Here is a 15,875-nt window from a genome sequence, read left to right on the forward strand (position 1 = left end):
CGTGATTTTAAGTAAATGAGGGACGAAGTAAACGTGACGCGACATAAATGGGGAATGACTACTGAGAACAGCGGCAAATAGTTTTTCTCGTGCTACAGTAATTTTCTGGAGTTTCACTTACGATTTACTCATGGCTCATGATTGTGTTCAATTTTGTTTATTTTGTGTTTATTTGATTCGTGACAGTGATGTCGATTGCGACGAGAGGGCGGCCACAAACAAACGTCCTAATGGAAATACAAACACGTCATTATCTTCAACAGATGAGAGCTCCACTGCTAAAATATCTCTCAGGAATCAGATTATGGCCTTAACATACTCTTTCTAAGTCAGATGTAGCTTCAGATTTATTTTCATTTTGTTCTTCCTAATCTACGTCACTGTTTTCTTCTTATTTTTGACCCAACCGTGCATGAAACCGGCATTGCGAAAATCATTTATTTAATAACTCAGCTCAAACTAGAGAGGGCTTTCATGTGGAACCCATGTTCCAAGATCTGATCTAGGAGCACAAAATAAGTCTCTGTGCAAACAGAACAACGTCTGTTTCGTTTTTTAGGACTCATAAACTGTAGCACAGATCAAAAGCACCTTAGGGTCGGGAATACTATTGGCTTAGGCATGTTACAATGGACACAAGCTCTACGCAAACGGCTTTGGTTCCAACAGTTAGTTTCCCCTTGGAAAAAGCTCGAGAAAATGGCAAAAGGATTGAAATTTAAAAAAAAAGCCTTTGTCCTGACAAATGCAAATATTTCCTCTTGATTGAAAAAGCGAATGACATAAACGTAAATAACAAACAAGACGAAAAAAACGCTGATGATGCCGAAAAAGTCTTATGAATTATATTATAATTATATTATATATTAACAACACCACCTGGTACATTTTTCATATTTCGATCAGATATTCTCTGAAAGAAGGAGACCGTGTTGATTCGTGATTTATAACCAGCCTTGAATGAAAATGTTCTCGTCAGAAACTATGCCTTTTTAATTCGATTTCATTTTATAATACAGATTTCCCTCAGATCTGTTGACAAATTATGTGAACAATTTTTATTTTCTCAGAATAGTTATGAGTCTTTCTGACCAAAGTTCGAATGATTTTTTTTTCTTTGTCAGTTTTCAAATCAAGCTAAGGGCTGAGGCTTTCCCAGGCGCATGTTTTCATCATTGGTTAGGCACATAGTCACGATTGTTCATCTACCGTGGTCAACATCGATTCTGTCCCTGAAAAGACGCCGTCTTTGGATATGACGGTTTCAATATTATCACTGTTAATGCTACCAGTGAGATGTGCTTTACCTAACGCCATTCTCAAGTAAAAAGTTAAGGGTATTTTTGAAATCAGTCAATTCGTGGCAAACAACTTAACTGTTTTGCATTATTTTATGAAGAGACCGGTGGTCCATATCAGCGCACTAACGTTCAGAGGATCTGATGATTGCCCAAATTATTGGATTAAACTATTGTATTTCTTTCAAATGCTCGTATTTTTCATTAACTTCATAAATTTGAAATAATAATACCACAAAAGAACCGTATAATTCCCGGGACGTGTGTAAATTAACTAAATAAAAGAAGGTGTGCATTCATGCATACATAAATTAGTACAATTTTAACTTAAAATCCACGATGAGACCACGACTCAGAAATACGAAAGGCAAAAACGCACGCTCTCTTATACTGATCTTCTAAGGTAAGATCCGAATTTTCCCTTAAACAAAAGGGATTTTCACTTAAATAGTTTGTTGTGTAGACCATTTCTGGATTATATGCTCACCCATCTGATCACGTATTTATCCGTGACTCGTCGATAAATTTTATTTTTGTATGATTCGTTCGCCCACCAAAGACAGTCGCTTTTTTCTGCCTGCTCAAGTCAAAAATCTTTAGGGATTGCATTCAAAAGACAGTCTGAAATCTGAAAGGCCGCGAACATTATAAAGATCGATATTATTTACACTTCTCGAGATTTACACCACCGCGTCAATGTTTTTTCCCGAGGTGTTAACAAAGCAATAAGTCACTGAGTTTTACAAATGTTTGCGATTAAAATGAACTCTGATCGCAAATGAAAGAGAGTAGCTAAACGTCAAATTAATTTGTGAAAGGTAGCTGACGTTTTTTCTGTCTTTGACACAATTCTGACGACTTCGCTTTGAACGTCAAACTAATTAGTGAAATGTAACTGACGTTTTTCCTGTCTTTAACGCAATTCAGACGACTTCGCTTTGAATACTTAAACAAGCTGGAGTGTTATACATAAATCATATCGTTCGACATCGGACAACCTAGTGCGTATTTATGTGAGCGATTTCTAGACTGCATAGGAATTTGGAATGCTTTAACGGCGGAGTGTTAACTGCGTAAGTACAAAAAAAAAAGATATAACTATGACAAATCATGCTTATCATCAAACACGCCAAATCGAACAGAATTACAGCCCCTTGGAAATTAAGCAGTAAATTTCAATTGCCAATGAGATTGAAAGTACTAGGCCATGCTGTCCAATCAAAACCAAAGAAAAATATTGAGTGAATATAGGCTATGTCATCTCAAAACTAAAACTATTTATCTAACAAGGTCCAATGTCAACGTCTTCCTTAGCTATTTAACGAGCTGTTTGACACAATTGATTGAAAAAGTAAAGATAACAATACAATTATCATATTTTACAAAGCTATAATTCAAGACGGTAAAAGGCTTTTTTATTCTTACAAGGACCGTAAGTAATCCATTAAAGAGTTTCTTGCACCTCGCCGTCAGCACAAGTAGTCGTGACAATAGGCCTTTGAGTCGTCCAATTTAAGGATAAATCGCGATCGTAACTCCTTTTTAGTCCTAGCGATATATATTCGGCTAATTTGGAAAAACTACGCCAGTATTCAAGAGTGATGTACTTAGTAGTAGGGGATATTTGTGGCTGACATACATATAAATAGAGAAAATGCAAATGTAAACATAGAGTACACGATTATAAATTGTGTCACTTGTGTCACAGACAATGTTGATGAAATTGATTCTATCATAGCACCACAGCGAAGATCTAAAGAAGGCTACTAGAGGTTTCACTGATTCTCGCTAATTTGGACCTTGGCAATTCTGTGAGTATCTTGAATCGCTTTGTAAATACCTTAATTTTTTTTATTTTCGAGTGCGAACACTGCATAGCAAAATGCTTGACAACAGCAAGCTGAACCGGCTGAAAGCAAATTCAATCAGTTGGGAAGTGAATGAACAAAGTGGTTCGCTTTTGAGCTCGTTTGCTCGTAACAAGCTAAACAATTATTTACAGATCAATCAACTCAAACAAGGTAGCTTACTGCAGCAAATTACTCATTTTCAGTATCTAAAACAATTCACCTTTCCCTCGCTATTTGATCGAGCGTGCCTGCGTTGTTGACTCCAAGATGTCTTAGGTTGGAATCGATTCTTGCAAACCAAAGGTTTTTGGGGATTGAAAGATCGCAGGCAGTTTTACTTTGTCTTATTTTAATAGAGACCGAATTTTTTAAACGCGCGGAATTCATCACTCAATGACACCCTTACTGATGTATATGCCACAAGACCAATGTTTTTATTAGATGAGGGCACAGAGAGCACAGAAAGTTAAAATTGACTTATTCTATAATAAAAAAAAAACAAACATATAAACAAAACAATTAAGGTAAATAAACGATAAAACATGTGAGGGAATATCTATCTTTAGAACTCTGAGAAATTCTGAAAAGGTGAATTTAGCAGTTAGTTATCTGATTCAGATAACTAACTGCTCGAGGGTTTGAAATACCTCTTAGTTGAAAATTATAGCCTGGTTCTTTAATTATGATCCTCTCAAACAGCTGTAGTCACGGGGATCGCAGACATTAAACCTTTGTAGCGATTACAGGTATATACCACATTTTAGCGAACGTTGTAATTTTGGCTTTCACAGCCATCGCAAAAATCTTAAGATTTGTCTGGTTTACATATTTTCCTTATGAACGCAATTGGGTATCCTATGTGAACTTAATTTTAATTCCTCAGAAAGTAACACTGATATATACAACTCTAGATTACATGTTTTCTTTAAATATGAGTGCAATCTTCATCAACCAATAAGCTCCTTAAATACTACCAGTACAATAATTATCTTGCCCTCTCTTGCACCTCCGGTTTCCAAACAACCCAAAACTGAAAAATCAACGGAAGCATTACATCTGTGTTCCGCCATTTATTTTTTCGAAAACAAGTCTTCCCTTAAATTTTTTTCTTACTTAACTCTAAACCGTTACTTTTATAAAGAAAGAGACGAAACGAAATTGGTTGAACTATAATTTTGTTGAGCTGCTCAGTATTGAAAAATTCGCCTAGCTCATAATTTAAATTGCTTTGGCAAATTCTGGTCACGTTCTGCATTAAACACAAAGATAATAATTAAATTTTTGTGAATGCATCTGTTGTCAATGAGTGGTGTGAATCATAAGGAATCCGCGGTCAGCCGTTCACATAATAAAATACCAGCGTTATTGTTCACCTTGAAAAACCACACGCAAACATCCTTAGCCTTTAAGTTTTTTTCCTTTCAACTCTGCGTGCAAGGTAGTCATTTCCAATATTTTTTTGCAAGCTCTCCTTTGGAGGCAAAGAAAAGTCAAATGAATTTCATTCTTAGTTGTCATTTAACTGTGATTGACAAACAAACTCACCTCCTCTTCCTATCGCGTTTAGACCACAATTAATGCAAGCTTGGTTTATGCAAATGTCAAATAAACGACAGAAGAGTTTTCATCATTTTATTTGAAAGAAAGCCAGGGTAACGTCAAGGTAAGAGCGGTAACGACATTATTGTGTCTGTAGTGGCTACTTTAATTCAAAATTATCACTCAAAATCTTTTCTTGAGTACCAGACTAAAAATTGTGATAAAAAATAGAAAACTTGCTCGGCGTCCACTGTAAAGATAGAGATGCACTTACTGAAATTATTTTGTCGCCCGAATTTATCATTTTTCTTCCTACTTAGAGCTTTTCTTGATTTTTTTTTCTTAAGTAAACAGATATTTTTTCCTTTCAAAAAAAAAAACATCAATGGAAAACATACGGGCTACTTATTTTCTACTTAAAATTCCAATTCGTGTCATTGTTATTCGAGGCATTCGGTCTTTAAAAAATCTATTTGCTATTTCATTTTAAGTACGTTTTCATTGCAAACTTTTATTTTCCTTTATGTCATATTTTTGTTCAGTTTCCTCATGAAGTGGTACACTTCTAGACAGTTCATAAAGAAAAGAGTTCATTGAAGGGTAAACTTACTTCTCTATATAAATATATTTCTTAAATTAATAAATTTTTGATTTAATATTGAGATTCAAGTCAAGTTACATGTTCCAGTAGCGATTCAAACAAAATATCAACCGTTGTCAGAAACGCTAACGCCAAAAATTTCCAATGTTATATTTTTCCCTGGGCGCTGTGGAAAACGGGCACATCGTCCCAAGACAGATATTTAGACGTGCTTAAACTTTTCACGCTGATGACCACCTGCTCCTAGAAATTGATAACATCAAACCATAAACACCGCACATAAATTGAAAATGGTTTTGTCTCTTTCACTGAGTTGAATCTGATTTGCCTCAAGGTGTATGAAAAGATCGTCGATTGTCACTCGAACGTGCACGTGATTCTTAAGAATAAGTCAGATCCTACAACTTGAGAAATACATACAGTACGGAACAGCGAAAGTTTTGTGAAATTGTTCATTTAAACTGAAGCGTTGCTATGGAAAACTGAAATTTCTGAAACGCGCATACGCTTAGTGTTAGATAAAATTAACGAACTGATGCGATACGAATAAAACAAATCTTTATTTTGTCGAGTTTATTTCATATTCAGATCGCCAAATTTATCGCACTCGTTTATATTACATTTACTTTTGATCGACAAGAAGATTTGAAGAGATCACATAACCAATTGAATGTCGGAGCGACTGCGCTACCAACATGGAATACAACATGCAGATGCTAAATCCGCACAGTGATTGTAAAATTTATAAGACCATGGAAACAACTAATGATTTCTATGAAAAAAGGAACTGAAAATATTAAAAATCTGAAAAAAGGAAATTCAATGATAAACAGCGAGGTCTTAGGAAGTGTATGTCTTACGTTGTTGATTGGCTGCCTATAGATTCATTTAGTGTTGTTATTTCGCTGTCATTCCTTAAGTTTTCGTTATCATGAATTCTTCGTTCATATTTTTAAGACGAAAACATTCTGCTGTATTCAGAGTCATTGCTACCGCAAAATAAAACTAATCTGTATTTTGTCGAGTTTTCTTCATAGCCAGATCGCCAAATTTATTGCACTCGTTTGTATTACATTTTCTTTTGATCGATACAAGATTTGAAGGGATCACCTTACCAATTGCATGTCGGAGCGATTGCGCTACAAACATGGAATGCAACATTCAGATACTAAGTCCACACGGTGATTGTAAAATTATTAGACCATGGAAATATCTAATGAATTCTATGAAAAAAGGAACTAAAAATATTGAAAATCTGAAAAAGGAAGTTCAATGATTAACAGTGAGGTCTTAGGAAGTATATGTCTTACGTTGTTGATTGGCTGCCTATAGACTCATTCTGTCTTGTTATTTCGCTATAATTATTTAACTTTTCATTATCATGAATTTTTTGTTCATATTTTAATACAAAAACATTCTCCTATATCCAGAGTCGTTGTTACCGCAAAAAATCACTAGTATATGCTGCAGAACGAAAATCTCACCAGTAAGGTAAGTCTAAAGACGAATTTGTCCGATCTCGTTTTAAACTGGTACAACCGGTATTCATGAAGGGATTTTCTTGAGGTGAGCCTCATATTCCCTTGAATCGTACTATGAAATAATTTCATGAATAGTGATTTCAGAATGAATTAAAACAATGCAGAAGCCACAGACTAGTAGGTGAATTTAGACCATTTCTAAATAACCATTATTCGTCAACTAACTGAATTCACGCTAAAATCAATTTCTTCTTGAATATCTAATCCGTCGCGAAAAAGAAACAAACTTCTTAAATTTTAAAACAGTTTCTTGTTCCTTGCCTTACAGTCAAGTAAATTCTTACAAAATTCCATGTCGCTCTCCCAGCTCAGTTTTATTAAGACTTTGATCTGCATACCTGCGTTTTTTTGAAAATATTTTTAACCACGGAAACGCTCTAATCAAGATGACCTTTTTCTAATTGTGGTTACCCTTCTATTTTTAACAATATTTATTGCATGCAGAGCTCGAATAGTCCGATCTTCTTAGCGAGAGAAGTATGGGAAAGAAATGTCATTGGTAGCAGTGAATATTATTATGCGGAAGTCAAGGTCAGTCAAACTATGCTCCCTCTTTTCTAAGAATTCATAAATTGCTGAAGACAATGAGGTCTTTACCTTTTGAATTTAATTCCTGTTTTCAATAAGCATTCTTGGGTCAAACTCGTAAATTTATGAACCTCGTGAGAGGTTTAGGCACCACTTAAAGAATATCTCAGCGAATTAGGAGAAACTTGAAGACCTGCAGCGTGAAATACCGGAAACTTCATATGAAAGAAAAAATTCAAAGATGATATATAAACGCGAATGGAGTATCTGTAAAATACACTCTATAAAATTTCACCTTTTTTTATCATTTTTGGTTTGTGTTTCAGTTGCAATCTCCTCATTGAAAAATTGCTTTTATTTTAAACCGGAATTTAGTCTGATGAAAGACATACGAGATGCCTTTTTTTCCAGTTCGGAGTATTCAGTCTGATATATCCGGAATACAAAAAACAGCCTCCGGTCGATCATTCATTAGAAATAGGTCGCTTAAAACATATTTACTGCAAGTATTCCAAACATGTTTGTATGCATGAAATACCTCGAACAAAACATTCAGTCTGATCGGCGATACCTGCTGAGTTTCGGTTCCATCCACAAAACTGTAGACCAAATAAATAGTCAATAAATATCTTTGCAGTAAATCTACTCTTTTCCACTCCCACGACAGCTAGCAAAACAAATCTTGCACACATCACGTTAATAAAACTACATTACCACTTTTACACTGATGTAGAATTAAGGTCTTATTGTGTATTTGTAAATCCACTGAGCTCTGACATTGTGGTCCAACCGGCCTTGCAAGTTAGACATGCACAATCAGTTACATACAGCTTCCTTAAAATAGAATGCTGGCGGAATTTTGAAAGAGATTTGAGTACAAAGAGAAATCAGCAAGCGGATGTAGCAATCACCTGGTATTTTAAGACATTGTTTGCGGTCTGTCAAAACTGAGACGGTGGAGTGATTTCCGAAGGCGGATTTGAATTTGAAAAATCGTATTTCTTTTTTCATTGTGTGCGAAGTGAGAGGGAAATGTACAAGAAAAACAAAGCCACAGACGTAACGCCTGGAAATTAAAAAAATCTCTCTAATCTCAGTCCTGAATAGTTTGTGTTTTGCTTGAGAGAAATCATTGGCTTAATCGCTGGCACTGTCACCACAAGTATCAAGTGAGTAAGGTCTGGTAGGTAATACAAAAGATTTGTGTATCTGCAATATTTACCAGTCATTTTCTCAACGAAACTCGTAATATTAGAATGGTTTTATCACCATGATAAATGCTAAGTTTCTCCCATGGCTCCACACTGAAAGTTTAAATAGGTTTGGTAAGAAAAAGTCGATGTAAAAATCGTCTTTCAATTTTTGCAGGTTGAAACACGACACCGAGCTCACCCAAAAAACTATTGCCGATACATTCTACCAGAAGACTTTCCTGCGGTTACCGTCGTAAAAAAAGGTAAACAAAATTTGATATACATTTCAAGAATTTAAATGCTCCTTATTCACCTTTGGCCAGATTTCCTTTCGCTGATTCAGTTTTTCCCTTTGATGTCTTTTTTCTCCACAGAATTTCCTCTCAGCTTGAGTGCATATCGTGTCATTTTTTAAAACGACTCGAAACGTAAACATTTAATCGGAAGGAGACCCCATTTAGGACTCTTTCAATTAAGAAATCTGTGCTTGTGTGAAGTAAATTAGGAATCAGTCACGAAAAATTTGGAAGTTAATTGCTGCGTTTCTGGAAAAAAGACAGAGCCTTTGGTTAGTTTATTCTTGTCAGTAACAGGTAATTGAGATCCTAACGCCAAAAGCAAACCTCTTTGTACCTACGTGATGCAATAAACATTTGGTTTTTGGTTTGACCCAAGAGTATTTATCAGGAATTATAAAAAGACAAAATATCAGGGGAACTTTAAAATTTCGCTTTGAAAAATTCCCTTTCACTTTCAGATAATGGTTCGGTGAAAGTACAATTTAATGAATTGCTTTTAATAACTGCATTGGTGATTTCACCTTTTATAAAAGTTCGAGCGGTGTCTAATTTAATCTTATGACTGAAATATTTCAACGCAAATTTTAACCAAATCTAATTCATCTTTCTGCCTGCTCTAGAATTTTTTCATTATTAGAAAAGAGCATTGCCTTAAATGTGAAACACCTCATGAGATAACTTTCTTCATTCAATTTCAGATTAGAAATCATCTCCTAATCATGAACAATTCCTCTCAACACATTGCCGTGGGAACAGCGAGTTTCATGACTACTTCTGACGTCACGGCATGGTGTACTGCGTTTGCGGTCGAATCTGTCATTGTGGCAATCGGAAACTTGTTCATTATCACAGTCTTTGCCAAGACCATAGAGCTACGCAGACAACATCGCCATTACTTCCTAATGAACTTAGCCGTTGCTGATTTTTTCGTGGGAGGTCTTGCGGCGCCTCTGTTTGTTTACATCTTAGGAGGATTTTACAACTTATGGCCGTTTTCCAAGTACAAAGATACTTTGTACTCCATTAGCATATTCCTGGACATGTTCTCCGGGATTTCTTCAATCGCTTTCCTCTCCGCCATCGCTGTGGAAAGACTTTACTCAACGTTATACCCCACCAAGTATAGAAAGACAAAACGTTTCGCATACACAGTCATCGCGTTCTTATTATGGGCTATTTCCGCTGTGCTTCCAGGAATTAGAATTCATCTCGGAGAAGAATTTAACTCTCTATACACCTGGATGCCAATTGTTTGTATGCTGCTGGTTACCATCGGCTCCTCGTACATTGTTATCTGGGTCAAAGTCCTGTTCTTCAGTTCCAAGCGCTTGAATCAAAGCCGTGAAAGACGATTAAATGTAACTGTAACAATCTTAACTCTGACATCACTTTCAACATGGTTGCCGTTCATAGTCCTGAACATAGTCAATGAGTTTCACCCAGTGAGCATAGAGATAGAGGCTGTGTTTTCCACCAAGATACTTCATTACGGAAACTCTCTGGTTAACCCTTTCTTATTTGCCTTAAAAATGCCGCAGTTTAGAAAAGCGGCACAGAAAATATTTTGTAGTTTTCCGCGCCAGAAGCCAGCCTATCTTCCAAGCGAGAAAAGAAGATTGGATCATGATTCTTTCAGCTCACACAGCGAGCGAACTTCACCGGAAGTGCAGACTACTCCAGTTTGAAAATAAAAGTAACTATGCTTGTCTTTACCTATAATGTTGAATATAGATATTTATGACTCAATATCTCGATTGTACCAGGCAAATCTTTGGCGACTTTAGAACACTATTTTGCAGTTTTAGAGGACTTGTTCACTTATTAAATTTGTATTTGTGGGAATTACATCAGTTTAAGCAATATTTCACTCTCCGAGTAAAAATTTGTTGGCTACAACTGTGCCCTGTTAACATGGCCTTTTTGTGATTATCAAATTTTTTTTTTGTCTTAACTCTTTAACTCGAGCTCCTATGAGTGACCAAGATAGAATTTCTCACTACGAAATCGTTACAATATCAAGCAGGCAACTTTAGTCGGGGAAATCATATGTTAGCTTAAAACTTTTTTGCCTGGAGCAACCTTTGAGTTCCTAAAAAAAGCCTGGCGATCGATGGTCTACGTCTTCACCTCCATCTCCTCCCTCAGTGCAAAGTGGAGTTTTACCCAACTGCCTTTGCGATAATGTTTCTGCACTTATTGTTTTGTAGGTTGAACGAGCAGTGAAGTGATGGAAATTCGAAACACGACTCCACTGAGTGATATTTTGGAAAGTGTACCCATTCCAGGAACCTTTAGCCTTTAAAATCTCACCTAAGCAAAAAATTGTGTCATTATAATTATATAATAAGCTAAGTTGTGCACGCATTCTGATTGGTTCTCACTTATGATCTATTGAAGGACAGACGTATAGATGACGTCATCATTAAAACTTTTTTCCGTCTATTTTAATTCTTTATTATATAAAACAAATAGATTCCAAGTTGCCGTGCGTCTGTTCAGTAATAGATCACAGACATATCACATAGATTTGTAATACTTGCCTATGGATTACGTAGTAGCCGTTTACTGCTCTCGTGCAGCTGTATATATGGATAACACAGACCAATAAACGTCTCAGTATTTGTTTAAATTGTTCAAGTAATCCCTGTTAATACTTATTATAATTAAAATTGATAACACTATTTACAATTGATAAAAGAAGTACGTAGTAGATAATATTATTTACATATGCAAAGACTTAATAAAATACTAAAGTGTCTATTATGTACGACATAAAATACATTCAGAACAATGAGGGTCGGCCAGTAAGGAATTTAAATCAAGCTTTCTAATACGCTGCCTAAATACAGATAATGCGGGAAGGTCTCCTATATTTTTAGGTATTAGACTCCACAAATTTGGGCTAATGTATGTGATGGAATGCTTTCCATGTGTAGTTGTATTAAATCTGGGCACGGCGAACTCCTTGTTTCTCAGTGAATATTTGGTGTTTATAAAATAATTCAAATAGTACGCGCGCTCTGATTGGCCATAAAACCATTTTACATGAGCGTATGTAAACACGGTTTTCGTTCCTCTTTCATTAGTTATTTTATGAAAGAAATGTAAAATGGTTTCCGTGTTTACATAGCCTGATGTAAAAACTTGGGAGGTTGGGAGAACACTCGATATAAGCTGGAAACCACTCCGCTTCGCGTCGTGGTTTCCTACACTTATCTCGTGTTCTCCCAACCTCCCGCGTGTTTACATCAGGCTATGTAAACACGGAAACCATTTTACAATTTCTTCATTGTCATTTGGAAAAGGTCTGCAATATATTTCGGGCAAATGTTGTGTTTTGTCTTGTATATAAGAACAGCTGTATCATTGCGGTCGCCGACTTTTTCAGATAAACTTGTTGCTAGGATGTTTGAAAGCTAATGCAGTTTTTACGACAGGTATCGCTTTCTTCTTAAATCGTTCCCGACCGTTGTTTTGTTGCAGCGAAGAGATAGAATGTTTTACCAAGTCACCCCTGCTCTTTCCACCCAGCTGAGTCTTTTCTAAGGTTTGCATAACAGATTCCAAAAGGACTCTTTTTAATTCAGGCTCTTTTCTCCTGTGCGTTTCAAACGTATAGTGCTCTTTTAAAATATTGATTTCGGAATACGGAGAAATGCTCTGTTTTGGGTTCCATTGCGTTGAATAATGGCCCTTTGACGAGAAATCAATCGGCGGTAATTCTGTTTTGTCGTGACGTATGGTGTTTTTGAGCCACCTAGCTCCGCTCCGCTTAGCTAGGCCAAATTTCCTCCTGTTATCGAGAGAATTTAATCTATATTCTTTCTTTTGGGCAGAACATTTCGTCGCAACGTCACGCAGCCCTATTTTCTTATGATTCTTCGAGAAATCGCCGTTACTTTTCGAGAGATTTCGTAACAAAGGCCGAGTTCCCTTGCATGCAGAAGGCCGTTCATTTCCACTTTGCGAAAGATCAATTCCGACGCTGAAACCGTCTGCCAGAGTACGAGATTTCCAAATTGCTGCAGTCTTAGTTACAGCTTTCAGTTTTTTTACATGGCTTCCCACTTCGGGAAGTTTGTCTCCTTTCTTTGGTGGTGTGATACCCTTAACTGACTTTCTTTTGTCCAAGTTCTTAGCTAGCACCTCTCCTTTGCCAGGGATGTGTTGTTTGCTTGTCACCAAACTTGGCTTAGTGCGTTCATTACCTCCGATTGAATGTATCCTTGTTTCTTCATAACGTTTCTCTTCGTTATCGCCTACATCTTCTTCACTTTGTGCTTTATTTAACCGCGGACGTTCTTTTACCTCCAGGTTTTGAGATGCATTATCTGCGGCGCCGACGTTTGAATTCGCATCGACCTGATCCCCGCCAAATTTCTCTTCATTCCCCAAAGGAAACATAAAATCGGTGTCGTCATCCACACAAGGTTCATTGATGGTAATCTCTAAAAAATCCGGACCATCACCCACAGTTAAAGAACAAGAAGAAGACCTCGAGTGACCTGGGCTGAACATGGCTGAATAAAGAAAAAGTTAGCCTCCGAATGCTGTTTTAAACACCTAAGTATTTTATTCTGCAAGAAAATTATATGACAACAATCTTATTTTGGCACCTGGCGAGGTAACCTATGGAGACCACTCGATTTTTGAGATAACACTTGGAAACATAATTGTTTTATTAACAGATGAAAATAAAGGAGACTCAGCGTTGAACAAAGTACTTTAAGTGGTTTGCATACAAATTGCTTTTATCTTAGATTTACGGTTAACCTCTTCAGTTTAAGAGGGATTTATTGCTTCAAGCTCTTTCAACTTATTTTTATCGGTAACAAAAAAAAGACAAAACAAAACAAAACAAAAAAAACAAGTTCATATTACCGAAAACTTTTGAATTGCTGAAATGAAAAATTCCTCCCACGTAATGTAATCAAACTGAGAAGTAAAAAACAAAAAAGACAACTGAAAACAAAACAAAAAACACCTGAATTGGTCTTTGGAATTCTTGAGAATATTTATTACAATCGGCATTTTACTATTTACACGTTATTTTTATTATTCATGCTGTTAAGAGACATTGGAAGTAAGGTTTGTTAAACATTTCGAGCAAATTTTGATCAAATTGAATAAAATGTGTTCTAATTTTCAGGCTAAAACTAAGAAATTGCCGCCAGTGAAAGTATCACAAATGATTGATGATAGAAAAATCATATTTTGACTTAGGAATGAGATAACAAGTGACGCCGAATTGATCTTCCAACTTTAACTCTAATCAAGATAAAATAATGTCACATTATTTTCTCTTGCTGTAATTAAAGTCATGTTGAGAGCGGGACAAATTTTACGGGAAACAAAGAGCTCATTAACTTTTGTCTCGCTCTCAATTACTATAGTTTCTTAGCTTAGTTGGTAATAGAGCCCATCTAGTTTCTAGGTACAAGGATTCTCTTCCTAGCTCTAGCTTTCGAGTCGTGCGTTCCTTTTTTTTTTTCCTGTCAGACCTCTATTTCTGTAATGATGTTAACTGTCGCATGTAAGCATATGAAGATCAAGTCGTCATTTGACGTCTTTTATATCGTTTCATTGTAATTTACCAGAAGGACTTTAAAGAGAGCATAAATTATCCAACACGACCTGTTTGTATTTTTAACGATCATAACACTTCTCTATGGTGCTTTAAATTCACAGCCGTTAATTAAACCACTGTAGAAATAAAAACAAAGCTTACATGACGCCTGAGGGCTAGTTAGTGTTTACAATAATTCTTAGCTCGATTCGTCATCGAAAAAAGCCTTTGGCTTAAAAATTATGCTATTGTTTTGGACTCATCCGGTGGCTACTTTGGCAAGCAGAGCTTGTCTTCGTGGAGGAAGTTGATGCAGTTACTGCAGTTGCGTAATGCCTCGATCCTGTAGAAGAAAAATGTATTAAATGTAAATCGGCTTGTTAATAATGATTTCCAGTATATTGGTTTTACCGCTGCATTGTTATCACGGTCCATCGAAGATACCAATGCTCCACTTGTGAAGAGTTTGTTAGAATTTATGCTTTTTTCCAAATCTGTCATGTGCGCATTGGAAGTATGATTAAATAGCATGTCCTGGTCGCTTATTTCGTACACGCGGAGCCAAGGTAGCAACATAACCTGAAGCAGTTTAAGGCCGGGGCAAGAAAAGGAGGGGGACTTGGGTCACACTGTAAAAAGAAACTTTTCTCTAAGTTCAGTTCAGTGATGTTTTACAATTATTCAGTGAAGATCAACCATTCTTTTGCGCATTTCCTTTTCAGTTAGAGCTTTAATATGTTTATCTCGATCAATAAAGAATGCTTTTCAACATGGAACACAATGATAAAATTCTGGGAATGGACGTAGTCATGGCTTCACGACCAATTAAAGTAACTTAGCGAGATGTTTTAGTGTCTTATGTACGTATGGAGCAACACTGCGAGCGCTGTGAACGCCTCCGTGAAAATGAAAAGGTCGCACCTATATTTCTCCAATAAACATTATACACTTAATGTACGGTCCCAAGGGAAACAGTTAGTTTTGTTTTCCCAAGAGTCCTGATGTTTCCCTCGACCTCGTCTGGAGAAACATCAGGACTCGAGGGAAACAAAACTAACTAGTTTCCAGAGATACCATACATTAAGTGCTTTGTTATATATTTAGACTTTCCCTCAAACAATCATATGGCAAAAACATGCTGTTGTATTCGGCGCGCGGGCAACAACTGCATGACGAAGAATCAACCAATCACAATGCTCGTTTTGTTGAGTGAAAGTCTGGATATAACAATTTGAGTTCTTGACAGAATAATTAATTTCTCTTGTATTAAGAAACTAACACGTGTAATAATATGTTTATTGAGCGCAAATCAAGCATTTTCCTTACGAAAAGTTTCTGACATCACCATAGAGAAAGTTTGACAAAAACAATTCCTGACGCAGTTGGTTACGTCACCAAGAAACGTTTAATCACGCAATTTTGTGCGCACACTGAGGTACACTTATCATTTGGTGAAAACA

General features: G+C 36.3%; 2 protein-coding genes across 7 annotated transcripts; one reads left to right on the forward strand and one right to left on the reverse strand.

The window, feature by feature from the left end:
* Positions 1-1,618: 1,618 nt before the first annotated feature.
* On the forward strand, positions 1,619-11,492 carry LOC131790993 (RYamide receptor). Of its 6 annotated transcripts, none has more exons than XM_066171263.1 (6): positions 6,761-6,779; positions 7,274-7,360; positions 8,380-8,540; positions 8,726-8,813; positions 9,548-10,542; positions 11,057-11,492. In XM_066171263.1, the coding sequence occupies exon 5, from the start codon at positions 9,569-9,571 to the stop codon at positions 10,532-10,534; it is 966 nt and encodes a 321-aa protein (XP_066027360.1). In that variant the 5' UTR covers positions 6,761-6,779; positions 7,274-7,360; positions 8,380-8,540; positions 8,726-8,813; positions 9,548-9,568; the 3' UTR covers positions 10,535-10,542; positions 11,057-11,492. The 6 variants fall into 6 exon arrangements, with proteins under 6 accessions (XP_058964294.1, XP_058964305.1, XP_066027360.1 ...); XM_059108297.2 differs by having other exon boundaries at positions 8,380-8,526; XM_059108316.2 differs by lacking the exon at positions 8,380-8,540.
* Positions 11,493-12,233: 741 nt separating this feature from the next.
* On the reverse strand, positions 12,234-13,367 carry LOC131789203 (uncharacterized). The gene has a single exon (XM_059106291.2). The coding sequence runs from the start codon at positions 13,365-13,367 to the stop codon at positions 12,234-12,236; it is 1,134 nt and encodes a 377-aa protein (XP_058962274.2).
* Between the last annotated feature and the right edge of the window lie 2,508 nt (positions 13,368-15,875).

The sequence above is a fragment of the Pocillopora verrucosa genome, chromosome 8 (assembly GCF_036669915.1).
Source record: "Pocillopora verrucosa isolate sample1 chromosome 8, ASM3666991v2, whole genome shotgun sequence".
NCBI classification, from domain to species: domain Eukaryota; kingdom Metazoa; phylum Cnidaria; class Anthozoa; order Scleractinia; family Pocilloporidae; genus Pocillopora; species Pocillopora verrucosa.

Bases quoted from the DNA above. Each gene is read 5' to 3' on its own strand.
- LOC131789203 (XM_059106291.2), bottom strand. From the start codon at position 13,367: ATGTTCAGCCCAGGTCACTCGAGGTCTTCTTCTTGTTCTTTAACTGTG.
- LOC131790993 (XM_059108311.2), top strand. From the start codon at position 9,569: ATGAACAATTCCTCTCAACACATTGCCGTGGGAACAGCGAGTTTCATG.